General features: G+C 38.3%; 2 protein-coding genes across 3 annotated transcripts; one reads left to right on the top strand and one right to left on the bottom strand.

Moving 5' to 3' along the window:
• Positions 1 to 2,462: 2,462 nt before the first annotated feature.
• Positions 2,463 to 5,202, bottom strand: zgc:172339 (uncharacterized protein LOC564384 homolog). The gene is made up of 2 exons (XM_051120405.1): positions 4,681 to 5,202; positions 2,463 to 4,212 (listed from the first exon to the last, which is right to left on the bottom strand). Exons 1-2 carry the CDS (start codon positions 4,966 to 4,968, stop codon positions 3,613 to 3,615), a joined length of 888 nt encoding a protein of 295 aa, XP_050976362.1. The 5' UTR covers positions 4,969 to 5,202; the 3' UTR covers positions 2,463 to 3,612.
• A 1,427-nt stretch (positions 5,203 to 6,629) lies between these two features.
• On the top strand, positions 6,630 to 23,865 carry gigyf1b (GRB10 interacting GYF protein 1b). Of its 2 annotated transcripts, XM_051120956.1 has the most exons (25): positions 6,631 to 6,925; positions 9,704 to 10,191; positions 10,310 to 10,373; positions 11,007 to 11,136; positions 11,538 to 11,633; positions 11,752 to 11,866; positions 13,229 to 13,331; positions 14,807 to 15,000; positions 15,082 to 15,299; positions 15,443 to 15,542; positions 15,656 to 15,814; positions 15,902 to 16,029; positions 16,114 to 16,345; positions 16,444 to 16,610; positions 18,041 to 18,138; positions 18,224 to 18,324; positions 18,403 to 18,476; positions 18,712 to 18,843; positions 18,929 to 19,132; positions 20,162 to 20,343; positions 20,419 to 20,576; positions 20,657 to 20,820; positions 20,899 to 20,943; positions 21,023 to 21,134; positions 21,468 to 23,865. In XM_051120956.1, exons 3-25 carry the CDS (start codon positions 10,339 to 10,341, stop codon positions 21,515 to 21,517), a joined length of 2,997 nt encoding a protein of 998 aa, XP_050976913.1. In that variant the 5' UTR covers positions 6,631 to 6,925; positions 9,704 to 10,191; positions 10,310 to 10,338; the 3' UTR covers positions 21,518 to 23,865. The 2 variants fall into 2 exon arrangements, with proteins under 2 accessions (XP_050976912.1, XP_050976913.1); XM_051120955.1 differs by having other exon boundaries at positions 6,630 to 6,925; positions 20,657 to 20,943.
• The last annotated feature ends 821 nt before the right edge of the window (positions 23,866 to 24,686 follow it).

Genomic DNA, 24,686 nt, shown 5'->3' with positions numbered 1-24,686 from the left:
AAGAAAACATGATTCATCAGGCCAGGCAATCTTCTTCCATTGCTCCATGGTTCTGTTCTGATTCTTACTACCCACTGTAGGCACTTTTAGTGGTGGACAGGGGTCATCATGGACACTTTGACCAGTCTGTGGCTACTGAACACCATTTTGTCATGGCCAACATTAAGTTTTTCAGCTATTTTTAAGCTGCGGTAGAAATTCTGTGTAATTGGATCTTGCCTTTGTTCATCAATGAGCCTTGGGTATCCATGATCAGGGATGGTGCTACATCTACACAAGGTGGGGCTTCCATGGATTAGATTTGTTGGACCAGCACATGTCATAGATGCTCAGTTGGGTTAAAATCTGGGGAATTTGGAGGCCAAGTCAACACCCTGAACTTTTCATGTTCCTCAAACCATTCATGAACATTTTTTGCAGTGTGACAAGGTGCATTATGCTGTTGAAAGTGGCCACTGCCATCAAGGAACACCATTACCATGAAGGGTGGTCTGCAAATATTTTTAGGGAGGTGGTATGTGTCCGAGTAACCGTCACATGATGCCATCTCCCCATAGTGCATCTGCTGCCATATCTTTTCCAGGCGAATGATGCACATGCACCCGGCCATCCATCAGATCTGAAAGAAAACATGAATCATCAGACCATGCTCCATGGTTCAGTTTTGACTCTTGCTACCCACTGTAGACTCTTTTAGCAGTGGGTCATCATAGACACTTTGACCAGTCTGTGGCTACATAACCCAACGTAACAGTCTGTGGACCCCCAAACACCTTTTCTATCATGGCCAACATTAAGTTTTCAGCAATTTGAGCTACAATAGCTATGTGACTGGACCTTGCCTTCGCTCCCCATGTGCATCAGTGAGCCCTAGATATCCATGACCAGGGGCGCCGCTATGGTTTCTGTGGCCCCATTGTTTGAAATTGCGTATGGATTGGGTAAGGTGTTGGGCGGTGGTCTGCCTTGGTAGAAATTGTGTTCAGACCCCCTCCCCCTCATCAGGACCTTGGAATTGTCCAAACCTTCCACCCATTATGACACCCCTGTCCATGACACTGACGCCGGTGAACCAGTTGACCTCCCTTGCATACTTTTGGTAGGTACTAACAAAGACTATAGATATACAAAGACGATTCACTCATATTACTTATGAGTTCGCGAAACTGCAACGTGCAGTATGGCGAAAAGTGTCATTATATATTTCTACAGAAACTAGAGACTCAGGCTTATGATTCCACATTCACATTGGCTGGTCTAGACTGTAAAATAAGGAACAACATTTATGTGGCAGTTTATTTCAGATTTTGTTGCTGATTTGAAATGTAATTTAATTGCAAGTTCAGCAAGCAGTTTTTGAGGTTTCAGGATTCCCCCATTCATTTAGATAGGTCTTGGTCTTAAATGAATAGGAATAGCTTCCTGGAGGCATTGCAAATATGGCCGCTGAGTGAACAGACTTTCTATGGGACTTTGGTATTAACCACTGCATACTAGGAACAGCCAACTAGACTTGAGTGTATATAGCAGGCGTGGGCAAACTCGGTTCTTGAGGGTCCCTGCAGAATTTAGCCCTAAACTCTTTAAACTCACCTGCCTATAGCCTTCTAGTAATCCTGAAGACACTGATTAGTGTGTTCAGGTGTCTTTGATCAGGGTGGGAACTGCACTCTACAGGGACACTAGCCCTCCAGGACCAAGTTTGCCCATGCCTGGTTATATAGTGTGTGTGTGTGTGTGTGTGTGTGTGTGTGTCTTGTTTAATCTGGAGTAAACCATATTAGTAAGAGTAATCCTCACTTTGTAACCACTGGTTTCTTTGGAAGGAGTAATCAGTAACAGGAGGGAGAGACATGATGGTTCAGGAAAATGCCGTGCAGAAACCTTATCACATATTCCCAGAGCAAACTATTATCTCTCTCTCTTTCGCCATACGTATACAGGTCCTCTTTTCTGTAGATCTGATATTTATGGGTGACTACTATGGCTGTCTTAAAAATGTAAATGAGGTTATTTTATACTCCCCATCGCGAGAGAACAAACAGTCGTCAATAGAGTGTGAAGAGGTGATGAAAGAAAAAGTAATAGAGAGATAAGCCTTTATGGAGTCTGTGTCCTGTGTGAACAAGGGATTAGGAAGGAATAGGACTCCGTTCACCTCCTCTTTATGCCACTTTTATTTGGTTATCTGATATTACATGAGCTATCTCATATTCATGGCATGGTTAATCTTGCATGCACACACAAAATCAACTTTTTCCTTTGAAAAGAATCGGTAGGCAGTGTACATATTAAATAGATCAAGCAATAGGAGTGTGATATCAGCTTCATTATTGTATTACTTTAAAAATGTTTATCCAGAACACCTAGAGCTTTTATGTTGTTGAGTTTTTCATGTTTTTTTATTATTATTATTGATAATTGACAGACTCCAGGCAAACAGAGAAGATTAAGTGGTCAATTTTTATTTTAGAAGAGTTACAGTATTCAGACAAATCACAGTAAACATGCTTACCAAGTGAGAAAAGATTTAGTTGTTGCAGTTTTATAAAGAAGTTAATGGACCTAATAAAACCTTTAAGGCCCCAGATGATTATAGTCATTAAATCTCTCTCATTTCATTACTCTTTTTAGTCCTCTCGTGGATAAATATTCTTAATTAGAAGATATAATATATTTCTGAAACTTAAGTTGGAACTTCATTCTACCAGTCAAGGCTAAAAAATGGATACAGATGTTTACTCTTCAAATTAAACAAACAAACAAAAAAAAAAAAAACAGACAAAAAGTGAATAGTGTTATATCCAATTATTTTAATTTTCATCTGCAATCATACACAGTTAAGTAAAATGCATCTTAAGGAATATTCTTCAGGTTCTGATGCTTAAATCATGTTCAGTACACACATAAAAATTAAGGTTTTTCAGTGTTTTTTGTATTCAGATCAATGTATTGGTTTCTAGTTTCTTCAAATCACATATACCACCAATCAAACGTTTGGGGTCCGTTATTTATTTATTAATTCACTCATTTAGTTAGTATTTAATAAAAGTATTTTATGTAGCAAGGGTGCATTAAATCCATCAAAAGTGACAGAAAAGACATTTATAATGTTACAAAATTTCTAATTAAAAAAAAAAAATGATAATGGTTTCCAAAAAATAGTAACATTCAACATTGATAATAATAAGAAATGTTTCGTGAGTGCCAAATTAGCATATTAAAATGATGAAAGGATCATGTGACACTGAAAACAGCTAATGAAAATTTTAGTTTTAAAATATATTAAAATAGAAAACAAACATTTTGAGTTGTAATAACATTACACAATATTACTGCTTTCCTGTAACTTTCATCAAATAAATGCAGCCTTGGTAAACAACAATAGACTTCTTTCAAAACACCTACTGAACCTAAACTTTTAAACAGTAGTGTAGATGCAAAAATTGCTTTGTGATGAACTAAAGAATGTTTTCACTGGAATCTAAAATGGCTTTTCTGTGTCATTAGGTTTTAAAATCGAATTGTCATCTTTATTTAAGAGCATATGGCAGAATATTCTTTCTACAGAACACAATTCTGACCATTGAAAGATCTGGAAAGATCTAAGACCTAAGTCTTGACTGCCATTATGGAATCATTAGGCTCACAGTTTCCAAAGAAAATCTGAAACCTCTTGTCCACAAAGGTGTTCTTCTTCAAAAAATCTTCCAGCTGCTTTATAGACATCTCGATGACCTCCGCTCCTTCTTTCTCGTTGAGCCCATAGGCTGCGAAGGCCGGGAATTTGGATCGCTCATCGAACGGGGCATTGTGATCGTAATCTACGCAGCAGTATGCTGACCACAGGTAGGTAGGAACGGCCACTCGGTCGATGTTGTGTCTACGGATCATCCTACCAGATGTGGTGACTCCGGTGACTATGTACGCCTTACCGCGGCAGTAGTTGTTGAGTCGACGGCGGATGATGTGCTCGTGTTGTTTCCAGTAGCCCACGTTGAATTCGCGGACCTGTGGGACCACATTGGTGAGGGTGTAAGTGGCTGCCTTGTCGTCGGGGTGAGCCTGGTGCTCGTCGGGGTTCAAATGGCCTCGTTCGAAATTGACAATGTTTGAGTAGTCTTCCAAGACGGCCTGGGCGTCTGAAAAACTGTCGTGGAAATCGCTGGGAGGAAATGGCTGCATCTCACCAGATTCTGATGATGTGGAGAGCTGTATGAAGACAGAATAGTTATGTAAATACAACAACAGAATTTTGAGGTGTTTCAAACAGTAGGTACATAAAATATGTACCTTATGAAAAATATAGCTATACAACCAGTCTAAATTAGTTTGTAAAGGTGTTTCTGGCACTTTTCATAGTCAGGCAGGGAGACCATCTAAACCAGATAGGACCAAGGACATGAAGTAAAAAAAAACAGCTTAAGCCAGCCTAGGGCTGGTCTTAGTTGGTTTAAATTGGTCTTAAATCTTGGTGTTCAACTAGTTTAGCAGCTGGTTTCACAAGTCTGACCAGTGGAAAAGTGTCCAAAGCATGTTTAAAACAACAGACCAAACTAAGAGACCATAAGTTCAGTTCAGGTTTTTCGCCAGGAAAAGAATTGCTCTCTAAGCCTTGTTTTTATGTCTACAAGCTATAAATAAAGTTACGTGTGAAATGAGAACTCGACGGTTGGTTACCTGAGGCTCGAACATCCAAGGAACATCAACCTTCTTGAAGCCATCGGAGCGTTTGAAAGTGTAGGCGGAATACACCGGGATGTGATCCACGACATCATACAGAGTGACATACCGAGGCTTGCCGTTATAACGCTGACAGATCTTTTTGAGTGAGCGGTTCTCCAGACCCCGTGGGGCGGTGCCCATGTACATAAATTCACGGCATTCGGGTGAAAAATCTTTCTGCACTTCTGAGCGCACAGTGACCAGAAAGCAGAGAAACACCAGCAAAACAGTTCGGTGATCCATTAGACTGTAATGAAACAGCTCTCCTTCAAAATCTCCTTTGAATAACTCCTATGAAAGTGTCCTGGCGTGCTCATTTTCCATACACTAATGATAGTCAAATTACTGCTCGACGGTCTCCTGACGCACCTTCCTCACTGCTTAAAGGTCCTGCAGCTGAAGAAGTGGGTATAATATAAAGCAGACAAAAAAAAAAATAAAATGAAACCCAACAAAACAGTCCCCCTTTTTCTTCAATAACTTTTCTTCTTCTTTTCCCCCATTGCTCCTATATTATTAGTGTATATTGTAGTCTTTTTGTTTTAAAGAAAAGAAAAGGAAAGATCAGGGAAAAAAATAATACAGAATTTATTCTTTGGATTTACATTTATTATCATCACTTAAAAAAAATCTCCAAAAAAAAAAGCTTTAAAAACACTTTTATGAATTATGTTTTTTTCCTAAATAATTGGCATCACTTTTTCCTAAAATACACTGTATTTTTTATTTTTACTGTATCCCCGTATACATAATGCTTTAAAAAAAAACACTGCAAATTGTTTTTTAATTGCATTGCTTTTTCAAAATAAACTGCAATTTATTTATTTATTCATAAATTGTCATTTTTAATGATCTATTTATTTATGTATTTATTATTATTTTAATTATTAATTAATGTATTAATTCATTACTGTATCCCCATATACATAAAGCTTTAAAAAGCACTGCATTTTTTAAGCTGCATTGCTTTTTTTTTCTAAATAAACTGTCATTTGTATTTATTTATTCATAAATATTAATTTGTAATAATCTATTAATTAATTAATTAATTCATTCATTCATTCATTTATTACTGTATTCCATATACATAAAGCTTTAAAAAAAACTTACAATTTTTTCCATAATGAACTGTAATTTTTTTATTTATTTATTATTTATTTATTTATTAAGTAAAATAGGTTAATACATTATTATTATAATGCACTATTATTATTATTATTATTATTATATCTTTAAAAACACTGCAAATATTTTTATTTAACATATGATAAAAAAATGACTAAAAACTAAGTAATAGTATTAATGATTCATGTGATATTTATTATTATTATTATTATTATTATATAATATTTTTTAAATAATAATGTAGATGCACAACATATGACAAAAGCAATGACTAAAAACTGATAGCATTAATGACCAATGTGATATAATTATTGTCATTATTATTATTATTATTATAAACTGCAAATATTTTTTTCAAAGTAGTAATAATGCAGATGCACAACAAATGACAAAAGCGATTACTAAAAACTAATAGTATTAATAATGATCAATGTGATATTATTATTGTTGTTATTATTATATCTTTAAAAACATTGCTACTTTTTTTCTAAATAATAATAATGCAGATGCACAACAAATGACAAAAGTGATGACTAAAAACTGGGTATAGTATTAATGATCAGTGTGATATTATTATTATTATTATTATTATTATTATTATTATTATTAACAGCAAAAACAACGAAGACCATTAGAATTTTGACTGTGTTGTTCGAGACGCAGTGATTCTGGCGCACGCTAGCAGTGGATGGCGGTAATGCGCTGTTTTAGTTTTCGATCCGCCGTCAAACAAAACGAAGAAGAAGAACTTCGCGGTTCATTGGATGAATTTCTCATGTGGTTCATGTCCAACAGCCATTTTTGTAAAACACAAACAACAAGACGACCGAGCGAGACAGAAAAAATTCATTGCGACCGTTGCAGACACAGGAAAAAATATAGATAAACAATTCAGCATCGAACTCACACAAGACGAGTGTTGAAAACAGAGACACACCAGTAGTTCAATCCATCGGTTCCTGCGCAGCACGTACGTGCAAAAAGTGTGAGTTCTTTCAAGAAGATCCAACTCTGGAGAAAATAGTGGCTGGCTAACGTTAGTTTAGCCTAGCTGGCCAGCAGGCTCGCAGAAGAGGTGCGTGCTAAATCATTTTCAACTTTTTAATGGCAAGTGTGATTTGTGCATTGGCGGGTAATGACATTTTAGTGGTGATCACACAAATACGTCGTTGGAGTGAATCTCACTGTGTCGGATGGTTGAAGGGCTTGTAGTGGAGTAAGGTTAGTGAAGGCCTGCAGCGAGGCGCCAGGGCGCAGCGCGATCATATTTGAGACGGTACTGCTGCGTTTCCTGCTCTTGGTCCCCTTAAAACGTCTTAGACTTGTTTCGTTGTTTATAAGTAGATTACTTAACCTTCATTAGAAAACGCCTCTCGGCGTGTTGCGTGTTTGTGTTGCATAACAACGCGGCGAGTGTTACTCATGCTGAGCTGTAAGTTACTGTTGCTTGTGGAGTTATGATTGTAGTTTGCAAAGTTCTCAGAGAAGGGTTTTGGATGCTAAACTATAACAAGTTTTTTGTTTAGTCAGTCCCTTTTTGGCTTTTGCAAAATGTTAACTAACCCATTTAATCCTGTTTAGCAAAAGTTTGGAGTGTCTAAAAGGATTTGTTGTTTTTACACGTAGTTTTCTATTATTATAAAGAAACTGTAGAATAACTTTATTACATGCGTATTTTTACTTGCTTTAGTGGTCAAACGATTAGTCGCGATTAATCGCATTCAAAATAAAAGTTTCTGTACGTATGTGTGTGTATATCTATTATGTATATATATAAATACGCACACATGCATGTGTATATTTAGGAAAATGTTGTTTATATATTAAATATATTTAGATATAATTATAAATTATATGAATATCAAAATATACATTTTTATATATATATATATATATATACATATACACACACACACACACACACACACACACACACACACACACATAATATATTTGTAAAATATATATGTGACCCTGGACCACAAAACCAGTCATAAGTGTAAATTTCTCGAAATTGAGATTTATACATCAACTGAAAGCTGAATAAATAAGCTTTTTGGTGATGTATTGTTTGTTAGGAAAGGACAAAATTTGGCCGAGATACAACTATTTGAAAATCTGGAATCTAAGGGTGCAAAAAAAATCAAAATACTGAGAAAATCGCCTTTAAAGTTGTCCAAATGAAGTTCATAGCAATGCATATTACTAATCAAAAATTACATTTTGATATATTTACGGTGAGAAATTTTTACATAATATTCTAATGATTTTTGGCATAAAAGGAAAATCGATAAATTTGACCCCTCCGATGTATTTTTGACAACTGCCACAATTATACCCGTGCAACATAAGACTGGTTTTGTGGTCCAGGGTCACATATGTGTGTGTATTTATATATAAATAATAAATGTACACAGTGCACACACGTATTATGTAAACAGAAACTTTTATTTAGGATGTGATTAATCGTTTGACAGCACTATTTTGTGTAAATTGTCACATGACCAGAGCTGTTTCATTCTAGTTGCCTCTCTTAAAGGTATTATGTGTCACATAATCATTTAAAGTAGGCCTATATATAATAAACTAATATATAGGCCTAGATAGTTATAATAGTATATAGATAGTTATGATAAACTACCATGTTTAATATATATTATTTGAAGGGTCTACTACTAAAATATCAATATAGTTTAATGAGGTAACTTTTTGATACACATTCAAAAAAAAAAAAAAAAAATGTAGATTTTTTTGTTAAAATAAAGTGTCAAAAATGCATTCAGGTATAATTGCCATCGTAATTGCCTGAAATATTAATTTGTTAATTTATAGTTGGTGACTAGTAGGTCTTTTTAAGAAACGAATCCGTTTTGAATTCTTGCTTACTTAGCTGGGAAAAATCTGGGATTTAGTGGATTAATCATAAGTAGGTAAAATACAGGTCTAACTCTGATTTTAAAATGAATGTTATAAGCCTATTCGTGTTTGAATTTATAATAGAAGTTGTATATTTGAGTTGCTAAAACTGATTGCAAATTATTTATTTATTTATTTATTTTAGTGATAGACCAGCAAGTGTGCAAAATGTTTTTTTACTTTATTAGTTTTGTGATCGGAAGTAAAGCTGATGAAATTAAATAATGTTTTAATATTAACTTAAACTTAAATGAAAATTAAAAAATGTTGCCTTAGCAACTGACTCAAATAAAAAAGTACTAAACTTACTAAAACTGAAATAAAATAAGGATAAAAATAAGAGTTTAAAAAAATAGTTTAAAATATTAATAAGTAATATAATAATATATAAGTAATACTAAAATAACACTGCCTGTGATAATTTAGTTTTTAATTAAAAAAAAAAAATCATCCAGTCTCCATTAACATGATGGCAACCAAACTATGTATAACAATTATGAAATTGAAAAATGTTGTTGAACGTGGTTTTATGATGTACAGCTTCACACTATGAAAAATGTTGTAACTACTTGAATATGACAAGGTGTATTCTGTCTTTTTAAGGATGCATGTAATGCGTATGGATTTTATTTTTTGGGTAACACTTTACAATAAGGTTCATTAGTTAACTACGTTCACATAAATTAAAATAAACAATACATCTACAGCATTTATTAATCTTAGTTAATGTGAATTTCAGCATTTACAAATGCATATTCAACATATTTAACATTAGGTAATGTACTGTGAACTAACATGAACAAACAATGACCAACTGTATTTTTAATAACATTAACAAAGATTAGTAAATGGTGGAATAAATGTATTTGTAATGACACCTTATTGTAGTGTTACCATTTTTTACACTATAAAACAGTATTTTTTTCTTTCTTTGCAGGTGTGAGGAGTTGGGAGCTGAATGCTTGCCTATGTAAAAATAATTCACAAAAATTCAGAATATATGTGAAAGAGATCAAGAATTGAGAGAAGAGTTACCCAGCAATAGTTACGGCATTACAAACTGCCCTCAAAGTTTTTTCAAACAGCAATTGCTGTTATTTATGCTGCCACAAATTCTTAATCATAGTGTGTTTGTTTTTCTCTATTTCTCTCTGAAGTGTTTTCAAATTGTTGAATCTTTTTTTAAAGATCTGAAGTTACTGGCACATTAGGGTGGCGTGCCATCTTTAGGAGTTCTTATATCTGGCTAGATATTCATCAGCCGTTATCTCTCTGAAACTGGCAGCTATTATAATATTCATACAGAGTTTAGAACTACCAAGTCCACCTCAGCACACAGAACCACCGTACGGGTTCTGACAGAACCACCTCATTCCTGTCCCCCCCGATCATACTGGTCCTTTACAGTCCTGTTCTTTGGACAAGGTAAGCACTTCCCCTCCAACGAGACATGCTTGTTGTAACATTTAAATCTCACATTTTGATGTGTTAATGCTCAGTGTTTGGTTGTGAGCTTTTATTTCGTTTTTCCTTTGGTTATCAGAAACCCTGGGCCCTCTGGACATACAGAATATGACTGCTGAGACACTTAACTTCGGTCCAGAATGGTAATATATGTATTTCAGTATGTCTTTAAATAAACATGCTCTTTCCTGCAGATGTGCATTTATGGTCAGCAAATATGGAGCCATGAACAAAAATTCAATAAGTTGCCCAAAAAGTCTTTTAATTTTCTGACGTAGCTCTTACCTAAAGAAGTTGTTTTAGTTACCATCCCTCTAGCCAGTAATTTTGGTCTATTTACTTGCCAAAAACTATTTTTACTTGAGTTTTTTAATTTACGTTTTGGCAGTATTTTGGAGGAACATTCTTTTTTACTACCTTTGCACCACTAAAAAAACTAAAACGTGACTGTGGAACTCAAAATGCAGTTGTTTTGCCTGATAAACATTTAAAATTAGTTTTGGATAGTTTTCCCTTTATTGGTATGCTTTGTGAGTAATATTTAGTGTGTGGTAAATTTATGAACTGCCACATTCGTTGTAGGTGTTTTTTGTCTCTCGATCTCTCTTTCTGTTCCCTATAAGTGTCAACTGGAGGAAACAGATGTTTCCCCTTTCTCTGTGATATTTTTCTTCTCTTTTATAAATAAAAGATCAATCACTCTTATTGTTTTCTGCATATACACATCTTGAATCCAGAATTATTAATTCTGTTTAAATGGGTGCTGGTTTCTTCAGGCTCCGTGCACTATCCAGAGGGGGGAGTGTGACGTCCCCTCCCCCTTCCCCTGCAATGCCAAAGTCCAAGTTGGCCGACTACCGCTATGGCCGCGAGGAGATGTTAGCACTTTATGTCAAAGATAACAAGGTGAGAGACTCAAGGCACCTGCAGTAAAAGTCAAATAAATTAAACCGAACAGACTTACCTGTGTAAGTCACTGGTCTTTTCATTATTGTAGTGTAAGTGTTAAAGGGATAGTTTAACCAAAAATGAAAATTCTGTCATTAATTACTCACCCTCATGTCATTCCAATCTGGCACAACCACCATGTTCAAGACCCAGAACGGAAGTAAGGACATCATTAAAATAGGCTATGTGACATCTAGTGGTTCAACCGTAATTTTATGAAGCTATGAGAATACTTTTTGCGTGCAAAGAAAACAAAAATAACACCTTTATTCATTTTTGGGTGAACTGTCCCTTTAATATAAGAATTGGTAATTGTTTGTCAATCACATACATGATGGACATTTTGTTTGCATGTTTAGATCCCTGAGGACATGCAGGATAAGGAGTTCGCTGCTATCCTGCAGGATGAGCCTCAGCAGCCGTTGGCCTTGGTGCCCCTGACTGAAGAGGAGCAGGTTAGTGACGTATACTGTAGTCACAAGGCAAATTTCATCTGTGTATTTCTTTAGATAATGTAAGTAATAATGTTTTTTTTTCTGTACATATGATTGATCTTTATTTCTCACCTTTCAGAGAAACTTCTCCATGTCTGTGAACAGCGTGGCTGTGCTAAGGCTTATGGGTAAAGGAGGTGGAGCTGTACCAACAGGTGTAGCTAGAGGGCGTGGAAGCACTCGAGGTGGTCGAGGTGGGTTGTAACCAATAGTGTGAATAGTGCTGCAGTGATTACATATTTTTGTAGGCCAACCTGGAAGTTCATCCTGGTTAAATCGATAAAAACCCAATAGAATTTTCCCACCAACTTTTGGATTATTGCAGAAAATTAGCTCTGTGACCAACAAAATTTTATGATTCTTACATGTTTTCTTCATGTTAATTTTCACAAATCAACAGTAAAATTTACTTTTACAGTGTTTGCATATGAATTTGTCTTAGCAGTGTGTGGACACAACCACCCTACAGTTATAAAAATCCATTCTTAATTATAAAGCCATTTTAATTTTCTGAGCAGTATGACATCATACTGCTCAGGCACCGCCCACAATCACTCACGGACTGTCCCATATTAGCATATTTCAGCCCTCAGCCAGTTGTACCCTGTCCGCCATTTTCTCCGTCCTCGAGCAGCTGATGTTTTTGATGGTAATGTGCCGCTGAATACACAAAAACAGAAGAGAGCGGTGGGATGAGCATTAGCTCATTATCATTTAAAAAGACATGCACTGAAACGGGTCACTATGGACAAGGTAAAAAGATGTATGTTGCAGACATTTCATGAATTCACTAAAGAATCATATCGTCTTGTGGAAAATGAACATCTGATGTCCCTTTATGAATTTTGAAGCTTAAATACAATCTCCAGAAGTAAAAAGTTAAATGCTGTGCATATAAACATGGTGAGGATGTGAAAGAGAACTAAGAAGTAGATGAGTTTTGTACTGCCTTTGTAGCCACACTTAGCCACTTGTTAGCAGCTGCCTTTTACAAGTGAAAGCTTTAAAAAAAAAACACAAGTTGTTATTTCTGATGTATTTATAGGCGTATGTCATAGAGTACATTGTGAAAGCATCTTGAGCTTGTGTTAACCACAGACCTTATTTCAGACTTTTAACCAAAAACCCATAGACATTAGGGCGATGGAATGGGAAGTGCTAAAATTCTAACTAGTTTTGAGGTTTTGGTCTACAAAAATGTCATCCTTGCAGCATTCTGTTTGGGATTGTTTGGCAAATGGGCGAGTGTTTGAAAATTGCCATTGTTTTTCCAATTCTGTTTCTTAATGCTAGTGTAGAAATGACATGCTTCTATAATAAATAATTTCAGTATGGACATGAGTATAAAACGAATAAATGATTGAATGAATTGATTGAATTGAATTACATGTGTTTCTTCATCTTAATTTTGTAAGTAATTACAAATCATGAGCACGTTGTGATGCTTGACATTTGGGTGAATTTCAAGAAATGTCTAGGTCACATTTCATCTATTCCCAAGATATGAAATACATTATTATGTATACTTATTTTAATAATCTTTTGTTTGTCTGCAGGGAGAGGCAGAGGAGAGGGCGGATTCTACCAAAGAAGTGTGGATGAAGAGGTTGGTTTTGGTCGAGGACGAGAGATGCACCGCAGTCAGAGCTGGGATGACAGGTGGGTTTTACATTCATTTGTACATAATAAAGTTTTAAATACAATGCACATATTTGTCTGAATAGCTATATGATTAGGGGTTCAAGCGTGTAGTGCTGAAACCCTGTTGTAATTGTTAGAATGGCCAAAAATCAGCAATCTCCATGTAAAACTGATCATGCAGATCAAACCGTAAGTCATAGAGACTTGTAACTTGGAGGGATGGTAGAATTCACACCGCCTACAAAGCCACCAAGCCTTGCCTCAGTCGACCTACAGCAATCAAAAGTACGAAATCACTCCTAAACCGTTGGTCACAGGCTCAAGTATCTTATGTCATTGGAATCCTTGGTTTACAGCAGACGAAACACATGCCTCAGATTTAATCATGAGCCTGGCAAAATTTTCGAAATTATTTTATTTATTTATTTATTTTTTTATAATTTTGAGAGTCATAGTCCTAGGTTTTTCGCCCGACTGGAACCAAACCTGCGCAAAAAGATTCTCAGGAGAGTGAATATCAATAATTGTCAAAAAAAAAAGTTGAACTTTCGACTCACCGTCGCAAAGGGACGCCAAAACGTTTGAAAAGGGCAGGGCCACTTTTAGTAAGATGCCTATAATTCTTGAACGGAATGTGAAACATTTTTTCGCCAATCTCAGAACACTTATGTAAGAGCTCAATCTGAGGTCAATATGTAAATCGCTGAGCATGGTCTTGGTCCAATGTGCCCTAAGTGTCTATAAGGACGTTGGTGTATCTCAAAAAAAAAAAAAAACATGGCCACCATTGGCTGAAGTGGGGTGGCGATATTGCCTTTTTCAAGGGTGTGAACGATTGTACATCACCTGGTTTTTCACACATACACGCAATATTCGTATCATATGATGGAACTCCTCATTCCGGGCAACTTTGCCTCTAGAACCACTGCTGTCATTCAAATTGTTTGTTAAATGATTAAGAAGATGCAAAAAAAAAACTACTTTTGCGAACTAGTCCTCGATTTTTCGCTTAATCTGGAAAAAAACACTGCAGTACATTTCTCTGGACTCTCTAGGTCAATAATCATACTGGGGTTGTTTAGAAAAGGGGCCTGTCCAAATTTACCCAAAATCCTGTAAAGCCTAAAGGAAAACTCAAAACTTCACAAAACCTGCTGAGCACATGCAACAGGTGATTCTAAACAAGCATGCAAAGTTTTAAGGAGATCAGACCACAGCTGGCATTATAACAGTCATAAACGTTAAAAAAAACATAATATTTCTATGTTAAATTACCTGGATTTGCCAAAAATGCTTTTTTTAAATGATTGATTTAGGTGCTTAAATGCCTAAAAAAAAAAACGCTTGAACCCCGGTAAACACTGCTTGCAGCTATATTTATAACATGCATTTGTATAACTTAAACCCGTCAGAAATGGATGCAGTCTCTCTCAAAATGAGTTTGAGATGTTTATATGTTCTGTTATGCTGACCATTAGTATTTAATGTTTCAGAGGTGAGCGGCGCTTTGAGAAGCCCTTGAGGCGTGATGGTGGGCGTGGTGGTTTTGAGGAGGGAGGAGCAGGAGGAAGGAAGGACTATGCACGCTCAGACAGTGAAAACTGGCGTATACTCCGAGAAGATCAGGAGGACGATGATGGGGCAGAACCTGGGGGAAGCTGGAGAATTGCTGGAGTTCGTCGTGACGGTACATATGCTTGTTTTGTTTTGTTTTTTTTAATGATTTTATTCATTTGAATGTTTTAAACTTGTCTTTTCTCTCATCTAGATGGGGGTCCTCGTTCAGCCGGTTGGCGGGATCACGGCAGTGGGGAAGGCCGTCGTAGGAAGTTCGACTTTGACTTCCGAGATGGAGAAGGCGGACGTAGAAGGGCTGGAAGTGAGGGGGGAGAGGAAGAGCGAGATGGCCTGCCTGAGTGGTGCACCGATGAAGAAGAAGGGGAGATGGGTACCTTTGATTCTTCTGGAGCCTTCATGTGCATCAAGGTTTGCTTGTCTTTCATTCTTCTCTTCAAATAAATTTCAGATGCATTCTTGCATGCAACTGTTAAGTAACTTCCTATTAAGTAGTAAAAAAAAAAGAAGAAAAGAAAAGAAATGGACTAAATAAGGTTTGTGTGACCCTTTAGAAAAGCTCCAGAGATGCAATCCCTGAAGACCAGGAACTGGAATTTGAGGCTCTGAAGGAGGAAGAGGAGGGTGGTCAGGAGGACAGCCCTGTTGATAAATGTAAGAAAACTCTTTAAGAAAAATCTGATTTTAGCAGGAAGTGGCTGTTGCCCCTCACTTTTTTTTTTTTTTTTTTTTTTTGCTGTTTTCTAAACTTCTCTTCTTTGTTTCAGCGGAAGCATGTGAGGCAATAACTGTGTGTGATGGAGACAGAAAGTCATCATCTCCTCATGCTGTGTCTGCTCCTGCCCCTGTACACCCTGTTGCAGAGGAAGACACTCCCAAACCCATAGTCACTCCTCCTTCAAAACCTGCACCCCAACCAGCTGAAGGTAGTCTATCACTTGCTTTCTCTCTTTTTGTGAAAAGGACATGCAATGCAAAAACACTCTGGACTAAGTCGGACTTTGTTCATATAGATACAGCTCCAGCAGGTGGCACCACACCACAGACGCAGAGCTCCTCTCCTCCCTCAACCACTGGTACGGACCTTCCAACAGTAGGGGGAGACACCGAGGAGGAAGATGGCATGAAGCACCTTCAGCAGGTCAGTGTGTTTGCTTCTTGCTTGCTTTTGTTGCTCTGCACTCTTACGATAGAAGCTCTAAATAAAAAATTCCATCATTTAAAGGAGGCTGAGAAGATGGTGGCGTCTCTGCAAGACACGTCCCTTGAAGAGGAATGTTTCACTCAGGCTCTTCAGGAGAGCCACATCTCTGCGGCACACACTCACACACACCCGAATACGCACACACACTCTCACTCCACCCAACACAGTCTCTCGCACTCTGCCAGCGCTCTGCCCCTGTCCCATGAATCTGCAATGAAGTGGTTCTACAAAGACCCTCAAGGGGAGATTCAAGGTAATTCTCACTACCACGTCAATCTTGGAAGGTTTTCATGTGTTCATTACAGCATAAAATGGTGAGCTGTATTGGTGTATTGTCTCTTTTTTACCTAGGTCCATTCACTACAGTGGAGATGTGTGAGTGGTTTCAGGCAGGGTATTTCACCATGAACCTGCTGGTCAAACGTGGCTGTGACGAGGGATTTCAGCCCCTGGGTGAAGTCATCAAGATGTGGGGGCGTGTGCCTTTCTCTCCCGGCCCCTCCCCTCCTCCACTTCTGGTGAGGAATGGGTTTGATGTTTTGTGATGTACAGTTGAGGTTGAAAGTTTATACCACATACACTTTGCAGAATCTGTAAAATTTTAATTATTTTACCAAAATAAGAGGGGTCATACAAAATGCGTGTTATTTTTTTATTTAGTACTGACCTGAATAACACATTTCACATACAAAGATGTTTACATATAGTCCACAAGAGAAAATAATAGTTGAATTTACAAAAGTGACCCTGTTCAAAAGTTTACATGCACTTGATTCTTAATACTGTTGTTACCTAAATGATCCTCAGCTGTTTTTTTTTAGTAATAGTTATTCATGAGTCCTTTGTTTGAACAGTTAACAGTTTTGTTTATTTGGACCCTTTCTGACAATGACTGTATGATTTTGAGATGCATCTTTTCACACTGAGGACAACTGAGAGAATCATATGTAGCTATTACAGAAGGTTTAAATGCTCTCTGATGCTCCAGAAGGAAAAGAAGGAAAAACGATACATTAAGAGCCTGGGGGTGAAAACTTTTGAACAGAATGAAGATATGTACATTTTTCTTATTTTGCTTAAATGTCATGTTTTTTTTTCATTTAGTACTGCCCTTTAGAAGCTACAGAAGATATGTGCATGTTTCCCAGAAGACAGAATAAGTTAAATTTGCCCTGATCTTCAAATTCAAAAAGTTTTCACCTCCTGGCTCATTGTTTCCCCTTCAGAAGCATCATTGAGTGTTGGAACCTTCTATAATAGTTGCATATGAGTCCCTCAGTTGTCTTCAGTGTGAAAAGATAGATCTAAAAACCATACAGTCATTGTTGGAAAGAGTTCAAATACACAAAAATGCTGAAAAAGGAAGAACAGCAGGCAGTTTAACTGTTCAGGACAAACAATTATTAAGACTAAAGCGTATGTAAACTTTTGAATGGGCTAATTTTTATAAATTCAACTATTTTCTCATGTGCACTATATGTAAAAATCTTATGTAAAATGTCTTATCCAGGTCAGTACTGAATAAAAAAAACATGCATTTTCCCTCTTATGTGGGTAAAATTAACATTTTGCAGATTCTGCAAGGTGTATGTAAACTTTTGACCTCAACTGTATAGTAGTAATAAGCCACTCAGTGCTTTGTTACAATGATTTTTTACCATGTTCTTAAACCCTTAACCATAGTAAAATCATGCACTCCCTCGAGTTGCATGTTGCTTTTGTAAAATATCCAAGTAGTCAGAGAGTTAACCTTTTAGGGCGGTGCTCCGACATATTGAGGTCATGTTACAGCGACCCAAATTCGATTCCCTTTAAGGCCTTTTCTCAATCCCATATCCTCCTGTTCTATTTAGTAATTTCCTGACTCTTCTCTACTATTCAGTCCAATAAATAGTATTAAATTTAGATGGAAGTACAACATTTTTGTCTGTTTTTCCTGTTGCTTTAGGGGAACATGGACCAGGAGCTATTGAAGAAACAGTTAGAACAAGCTGCCACTGCAGCCCTGTACCAACAACTTCAGATGAGATTTCAGCACATGAACAGGTATCACCGACTTTGCAATTAAGGCACCAGCTGGCCACGTATACACGTGTGATTTGGGTATATGAGTGATGTGTTTGGGCCTCAGGTGTGGGGAGACTGGGATGATGCCTGCGATGAACAGGTCCATGTCAGTGCCAGACACCGGGCCCATGTGGGACATGCCTACCTCAGTCTCTCAGCAGTCAGGTACTACCAGCTGCTTTGTAATAGCCACTTTATTTTGTGAAGTGCTGTTGTTACACCAGTGGTTTTTCTGTTTTGTAGGCGGTGAGACCAGTCTGTGGGACTTAACCATGAGTAACTCCGCTCAGGGTCCAACTCTTGAACATTTGCAGAAAGTATGTAACTTATGTAATCTTGAAAGTGCCTTCACTCCTGCTAAAGTGTTATTTTACATAACACGCACTATATGTATACATAGTGTATACCTAAAAACCAGTAAACTTTGAACTTCAGCAGGACTGCGATGTCACTAATTAATCATTCCTCTCGGTGATCACATTTCATGTTGAATGTGTGAACTTCACCCATAACGCTCTTTCGGTAATTGAGCGTGTGCTGCCCATGTGTTAGATCCAGCAGGAGAGGCGTGAAGCTGAACTCAGGAAGCGTGAAGAAGAGGAGAGAAAACGGAGGGAGGAAAAGCGCCGACAGCAGGAGGAACAGAAGAGGAGAGAGGAGGAGGAGCTTTATAGACGAAAACAGGTGAGCGGAATCTCACACTGGGCTACGACTGTTGCACTCTTAAATGTTTATGATGTGTAACCCGTTCGTGTGTTTTGTTTTACAGCAGTGCCGTCAGCAGCAGGAATTGATCATGAAGTTTCTGCAGCAGAGCCAGCAGCAGCAGAGCGTGCCAGGGGGTGCAGGGTGGAGCAGCCAGGCAGGAGGTCTGTCTCTGGGCAAGGCTACCGGAAAGAGCATGGCACTCCTGGAGCTGGAGGCAGAGAGACTTCACAAACAGCAGCAGCAGAGAGCTCAGCAGCAGCAAAGGGTAAAAACATCTTAACATCCACGTGAGCAGTGAATTGTTTAATATGTAACTCAATGGCTGGCAAATCATTTGGGGTTTAAAGGGGCACCAGTGGTGTGAGGACCCTATTGGAATTTCTCAGTTATTTCTTCTCCAAAATGAATCACATGTTTGAGGGACTAAACATGCTCAAACTTATGAAACTTTACATCTGATATGAGTTTCAGTAGTGCGTGTGGTGAAAAGGCTCAAGAGCGCCACCTATAACATTTCAACAAAGTGCCTCTCCAGCTGTGTTTCACATACATGTATGACATTCGATAGACACATGTAACACACCAATCAATACCTACAAAAAATCCCACAGTACGAAGTCCGAAACCCAACAGGAAGTCTGTTGTTTTGAACGTCCTCTTCAAATTTTGTGCTGTTTTTGCCATTTTTAGGCGTTGCATTTAAACAAACTCCTAGAGATTCAGATCAACACCAGATCAACACCACAGATCAACACCAAATTTGGTCAGTGTAATCTAAAGCCCTGTGTGACATTAAATTGCGAAGATCTTAAGTTTTTGTTGAAGGGCGTGTCTGTGGCGGCCTGACAAACTTTGTTTAGCCATGAAACAGGAAATTGTTATAATTCAGGCATACAATGTCCGATCTGCCCCAAACTTTACATGTTTGATAAGAGTCCTGGCCTGCAGACATCTACATGACAATATGCAGTTATAGTCATAATGCCACCTCCTGACAACAGGAAATGTCATATTTTTCATTTAAACATACTGTTTAATCTGCACCAAACTTCCTATGTTTGATAAAAGTCCTGGCCTGAAGAGATCTACAAGCCAATATTCAGTTATAGTCGTAGCGCCACCAGCTGGCAGCACAAAGTTTGGCACACATAAATGACTTCGACGTATTCCTTCTGTATTTGCCGCTTTAAAAGCATATTGCCCACTTTTCGCGGTTCTGTAAAGCCACCGGGTGGTGGTGAGATCGTGTACGCTGCTTGCAGCTTTAATTATTCTTTATGTCTGTTTCCTTCAGCATGGAGGTTTGACAATGGGCCAGTGGAGTGATGGCCCATCTGGAATGTGGTCAGGATCTGGCATGGATGGGAAGGTCGGAGGTGGCAACCCTGCTATGGGCATGTGGGATGAGGCCATGAAGAACCAGGCCAGCCATCGCAACATTGGCCTGAAGAACAGCCGCAGCAGTCCCTCTCTCAGGTACACAAATTTGCATACAATTTACTACTTAATGTTTTTAAACACAGTGTTCACCCCAAACATATCTGTCTTCAGTGATCAGTACATGCTGAATCGTCGTAAGCGTACTGACGATGAGGAGAGACTTCTAAAGCTGCTTCAGGGGATGAAACCTCAGGATGGTTTCACCACTTGGTGTGAACAGATGCTCCACGCTCTCAACACCTCTGCAAATAACTCCTCTTCAGTGGATGGTAACTATCTGCCACTGCTTCTTTTTCTACTCTCTCCTCCAAAAGAGGAATTAAACTTGTGTTTGTATTTCTCTCTGTAGTGCCCACCATTGTGGCATATCTGAAGGAGGTGGAGTCTCCATATGAAGTTCATGACTTCATACGCATTTACCTGGGCGACACCATTGAAGCCAAAGAGTTTGCCAAGCAGTTCCTGGAGCGCCGTGCCAAACAGAAAGCAAACCACCAGAGACAACAGCAGCAGGTTTGTAAAGGACAATTTCTCTTGAAAGTACTTTTTCTTGCATTCTGGATGAGTTTTAACGTACTGAAATTTTCACAGCTGTCCAAGGAAGTCTCTGGATTGAACATGAACTTCCCCCTGCAGGTAGTGCAAATCAACACGCATTTTCAAAATTAGTTTAAAGTTAAAGTGTTTAAAGTCTTCCTGGTTTTTCTCCTTACAGTCAATGTTCCAGGCAGCTCACATGAATAAGGGCGGCAGTGTGTACGACACTCAGGGAGGAAAAGCGAAGAAAAAGCCTAGCATGATGCTCCATTCTGACCCCAGTATCCTCGGTTAGCGTGCACGCACGCATAAACACTCTCAAACCCCTGCTGGGTTGCATTCAACTGTACCCATCAGCATGCATACATTACCCAGAATAACCCTTGAACCACTGTTGTTTTAATCTGCGTTCTGGCTCCTTGTCAAATTCTTGCCGTCTGGGTCATAGTGAGATCTTCATCTAGCAAAGAGGATCTATTTACCGATGTACTTATTGAAAAGCATTTTCTGCCCTGCTTCAAGAGGGGAAAAGTTTATGAATTAGTCATTAGTATATTCCCAGAAGGGAAATAGTCAACCCTCGGACCTCTCAACCTCTGTTCTCCTGTTTCCCACCTCCGCAGGCTACTCATTCCTGGGGGGAGGTGAGCTGGAGCAGGTGGAGGATTACTGACCCAGCCCGTCTACTTGAGTTTACCTGAGGCCTTAAACCTGGAGCAAATCAGCAGAGGAATGTGCACTGCTCAGTGAGGGAAGGGGCGGGCAATATTTGTCCACGCCCCCTCTCTCTTTCTCCCTCTTTCTTTCACTTGCACCGTGAGAGGAGCAGAAGGAGGTTATCGGGAGGTTCGGCGTGAAGAGGAGATCCTCTTCCGCCTCCCTTCAGTAAAGCACCTTACCTAAACCATTGCACTTTAATGTTTCATATTTGAAATGGAGTTGTTTTTTTTGTTTTTTGTTTTTTTTTGTTCTTCTTTTTTTTTTTTACAATGCAAAAATGTGTGAATATATTGTTGCATATATTATGTGTAGAATATTTGTATGAATATACATACGAGAGGTAGGAACGGAGCGGTGTCCGCCGTATCAAAAAAAAAAAAACGTGGAGGTTGAGAAACATTGTTAGGGGAGATTCGAGCATCTCTCCTAAAAGACAAACACTGTTGTATTTTTATGTTCATGGTAAAGCTATAAAAATATGAATTTGAAAACTTGAAGATTTGCACTTGTTTAACAAAACAAAAAGACAAAAAAAAAACGTTAGTATAGATTGAGGTTTTTCGTGAGCGCGTGTGCAAGCGTAAGAGAGATGAAGTCTGCACAAATTTTATTGCTTACCGACCTGTATAAAACAAATGCCATGCTTTTATTTTGTTCAATACAATTTTGTACTTCATTGAGCATGTGTGCTAAAGTGTGAGTGCGCGCGTGAACGGACAGAAGTCGTTTGTGTTTGCGCTTTTTTTGTACATAGGCTCTTAAAGAGACCGATGGGACAGTCAAGCATTGCGTTTTTACCCTCCAGTGTTTCAAAGCATGACTGAGGTGCTGTTTGGCCCGTTTGGCTCTGTTCTAAGAGGGCAATCGGGGTTTATGGGTTTGTGTTTGGTGTATAAATGTAGCTCCTCTGTTGTAGTTGTCTGCACACAAACTACTTACATTACAACTCTTCCCTTTCACCCATTCTCAGTCCACGATGTGAAATGTTGCCTTCTGTCCAGAAAGTGCGTGCGTGCGTGCGCGTGTGTGTGTATGTGTGTGGATTCTGTTGGCTGGTGATTTGAGACAGTCACAAGGGCACTGTGATTCTGTATGTCAGTTGTGTTACTTTTTTGTTGCTGTTGAAAAAGGATGAATGATTTATTTTTTTATCGTTCTATACAAAGTATTTGAACTTTATGAGTTGGAGCACTTTCTAGGCTGCTACCTTGTATTTTTTGAATAATGTTTTTATTTGTTAGGTTTTTTTCTTTAATTTTATTTGCCTCATGAGGATGTTGTATTATGAATGAATGTATTCCAAAACAAACTATGTATAACAGTGCATCTAACAACAAGGCTTGAGTGTCTCGATATGAAACGGGACACGCCTCACCATTCGGAATATGCCTATTGTCAGAGGTCAGATTCTGGGACTTGCATGGCCTGTATCAAGCTGGCGGGTCTCCAGCCGCTAGTGCTCTTCCAAAACTTTCTCACAGCGCCTGGAGATTCCGAGTTTGTCTACCAACACCTTGATGGAACCGTTTTGCCGTCTTGTTACTTACGTTCTTGGTACAGGGCCATTGAGAGCCAAGGATCTGCAGTGTGTAGCAGTACTTTTTTTTTTTTTTTCTTTTGGAAAGACAGAATCTATTTTTTCTCCCTAATACATGAGTTTGGGGATTGAAGTATGTGATGTTTTGCATCATTCACTCACCTGAATCCTCTGGATAGGAAGAGACTGGGGATCGGAATGGAGATTTCGGTACTTGATCTGTAGGAAAAAAAGAAAAAATTCTGCTTTAAGCGCATTTCACTCTATTCTGACTGGATTATATTTTTGTAAAAAAAAAACAAAAAACAAAAGACAATGACTGAAAACAAGCAAGGAGAAGTGGATATCAGCACTAACCTAAACGCCATCCTGGAGTCCGAAAAGGAGTGGCAACCAGCTGCATTTAGTGCTACACACGGAGAGCGAGACGGAGGGAATATATGCGGATCCATTTCATCCTCACACCAAAGGGATGGAGTTTTCTGCATCCTTTGAGCTGCAATCCCCACTGCTCTCTGCAACACTATCAAATGAAGGAAAATCCTACAGCATTTGAAAAAAAAAAAAAAAAAAAAAAAAAAAAAAAAAAAAAGTGGTCATTTGAATGTTTGATTTAAAAAAAAAAAACCTTTATGCCTTTTTAGAAGATTATCGTGCGGAGAAACTGCAGATTCTCACGTCTATCAATCATTTCTTCAAAAACTCTCTTCCCTGTTGAGGGGTAGTGGAGTCTAGATGTGATGAATGTTTGGAGAGGAGACGAACTGAAACGCAAACTCCTCGTTTCTTCACGCACTTGAACTAAATCTCAAGGACACAGACTTGTGATTGCCTGTCAATACAATGAAAAACTGATAGTATTACAGCAATTATGGAGTTCATGGATGCTTGTGAAACAGCTGAGCTGCACTTAAGCAGGTGAGGTGCGACAGGCCGAGATTGTAAATTGTAATTTTACTCACATTGTGGCTGTGGATGTGGGTTAATCCTGGGTTTTGTTTTTCAGTTCTTCAAGGATGGACGTAACCTAGATCTCCCTGCTGGGACCATCTCACCCACCAGAACGCATCTTCTGATGTCTTCAAACTGGATTAAGCAAGAGACCAACACACTTTCTCTTCTTTCTTCTCTCTTTCTGACAGCATAGAATGGGACCCACAGACAGACTAGGTGTGTGCATGCGTGTGGAGAGACTATGTATGCATCTGTACACAACTCGTACATTCTTCCGTCTCGCTGAGGCGGGGACTGGATGCTTTGTAAATAATGTAAATGATTTTGGTCCCTGTTTGTTGAGTTCTGTCCATCTTAGGCCATCATTTTGGGTGTTTACATGCCTTAATTGTACAAAATAGAACTGCCCTGGTCAACATTAATGTAACACTCATTAGAAAAAACAGCACGGGCTATATCTACACCACTCGGTCATCTAAAGGAATTTGAGCTTGGCTGAGGATGTTTCCCCCTTTTGTTGACTTCACTTATCATACCAGACTGTGGGATGTTTCCACAGTGTTTTCTATGTATTGTTGGTATGTTAATGTTCAAGTGAATAACTGCAATTATTGACATGTACAGATAAAGG

The sequence above is a fragment of the Labeo rohita genome, chromosome 10, assembly GCF_022985175.1.
Source record: "Labeo rohita strain BAU-BD-2019 chromosome 10, IGBB_LRoh.1.0, whole genome shotgun sequence".
NCBI lineage: Eukaryota > Metazoa > Chordata > Actinopteri > Cypriniformes > Cyprinidae > Labeo > Labeo rohita.
This window is presented reverse-complemented; position numbering and strand designations above follow the sequence as displayed.

What these genes read in the sequence shown, in the direction of transcription:
- zgc:172339 (XM_051120405.1), bottom strand. Translation starts at nt 4,968, where the DNA reads ATGGATCACCGAACTGTTTTGCTGGTGTTTCTCTGCTTTCTGGTCACT. An exon ending in CTTGGATGTTCGAGCCTCAG is followed by an intron (nt 4,213 to 4,680) that starts GTAACCAACCGT and finishes GTCTTCATACAG; the next exon opens with CTCTCCACATCATCAGAATC.
- gigyf1b (XM_051120955.1), top strand. Translation starts at nt 10,339, where the DNA reads ATGACTGCTGAGACACTTAACTTCGGTCCAGAATG. An exon ending in CCCTGACTGAAGAGGAGCAG is followed by an intron (nt 11,634 to 11,751) that starts GTTAGTGACGTA and finishes CTCACCTTTCAG; the next exon opens with AGAAACTTCTCCATGTCTGT. An exon ending in TAACTCCTCTTCAGTGGATG is followed by an intron (nt 20,577 to 20,656) that starts GTAACTATCTGC and finishes TTCTCTCTGTAG; the next exon opens with TGCCCACCATTGTGGCATAT.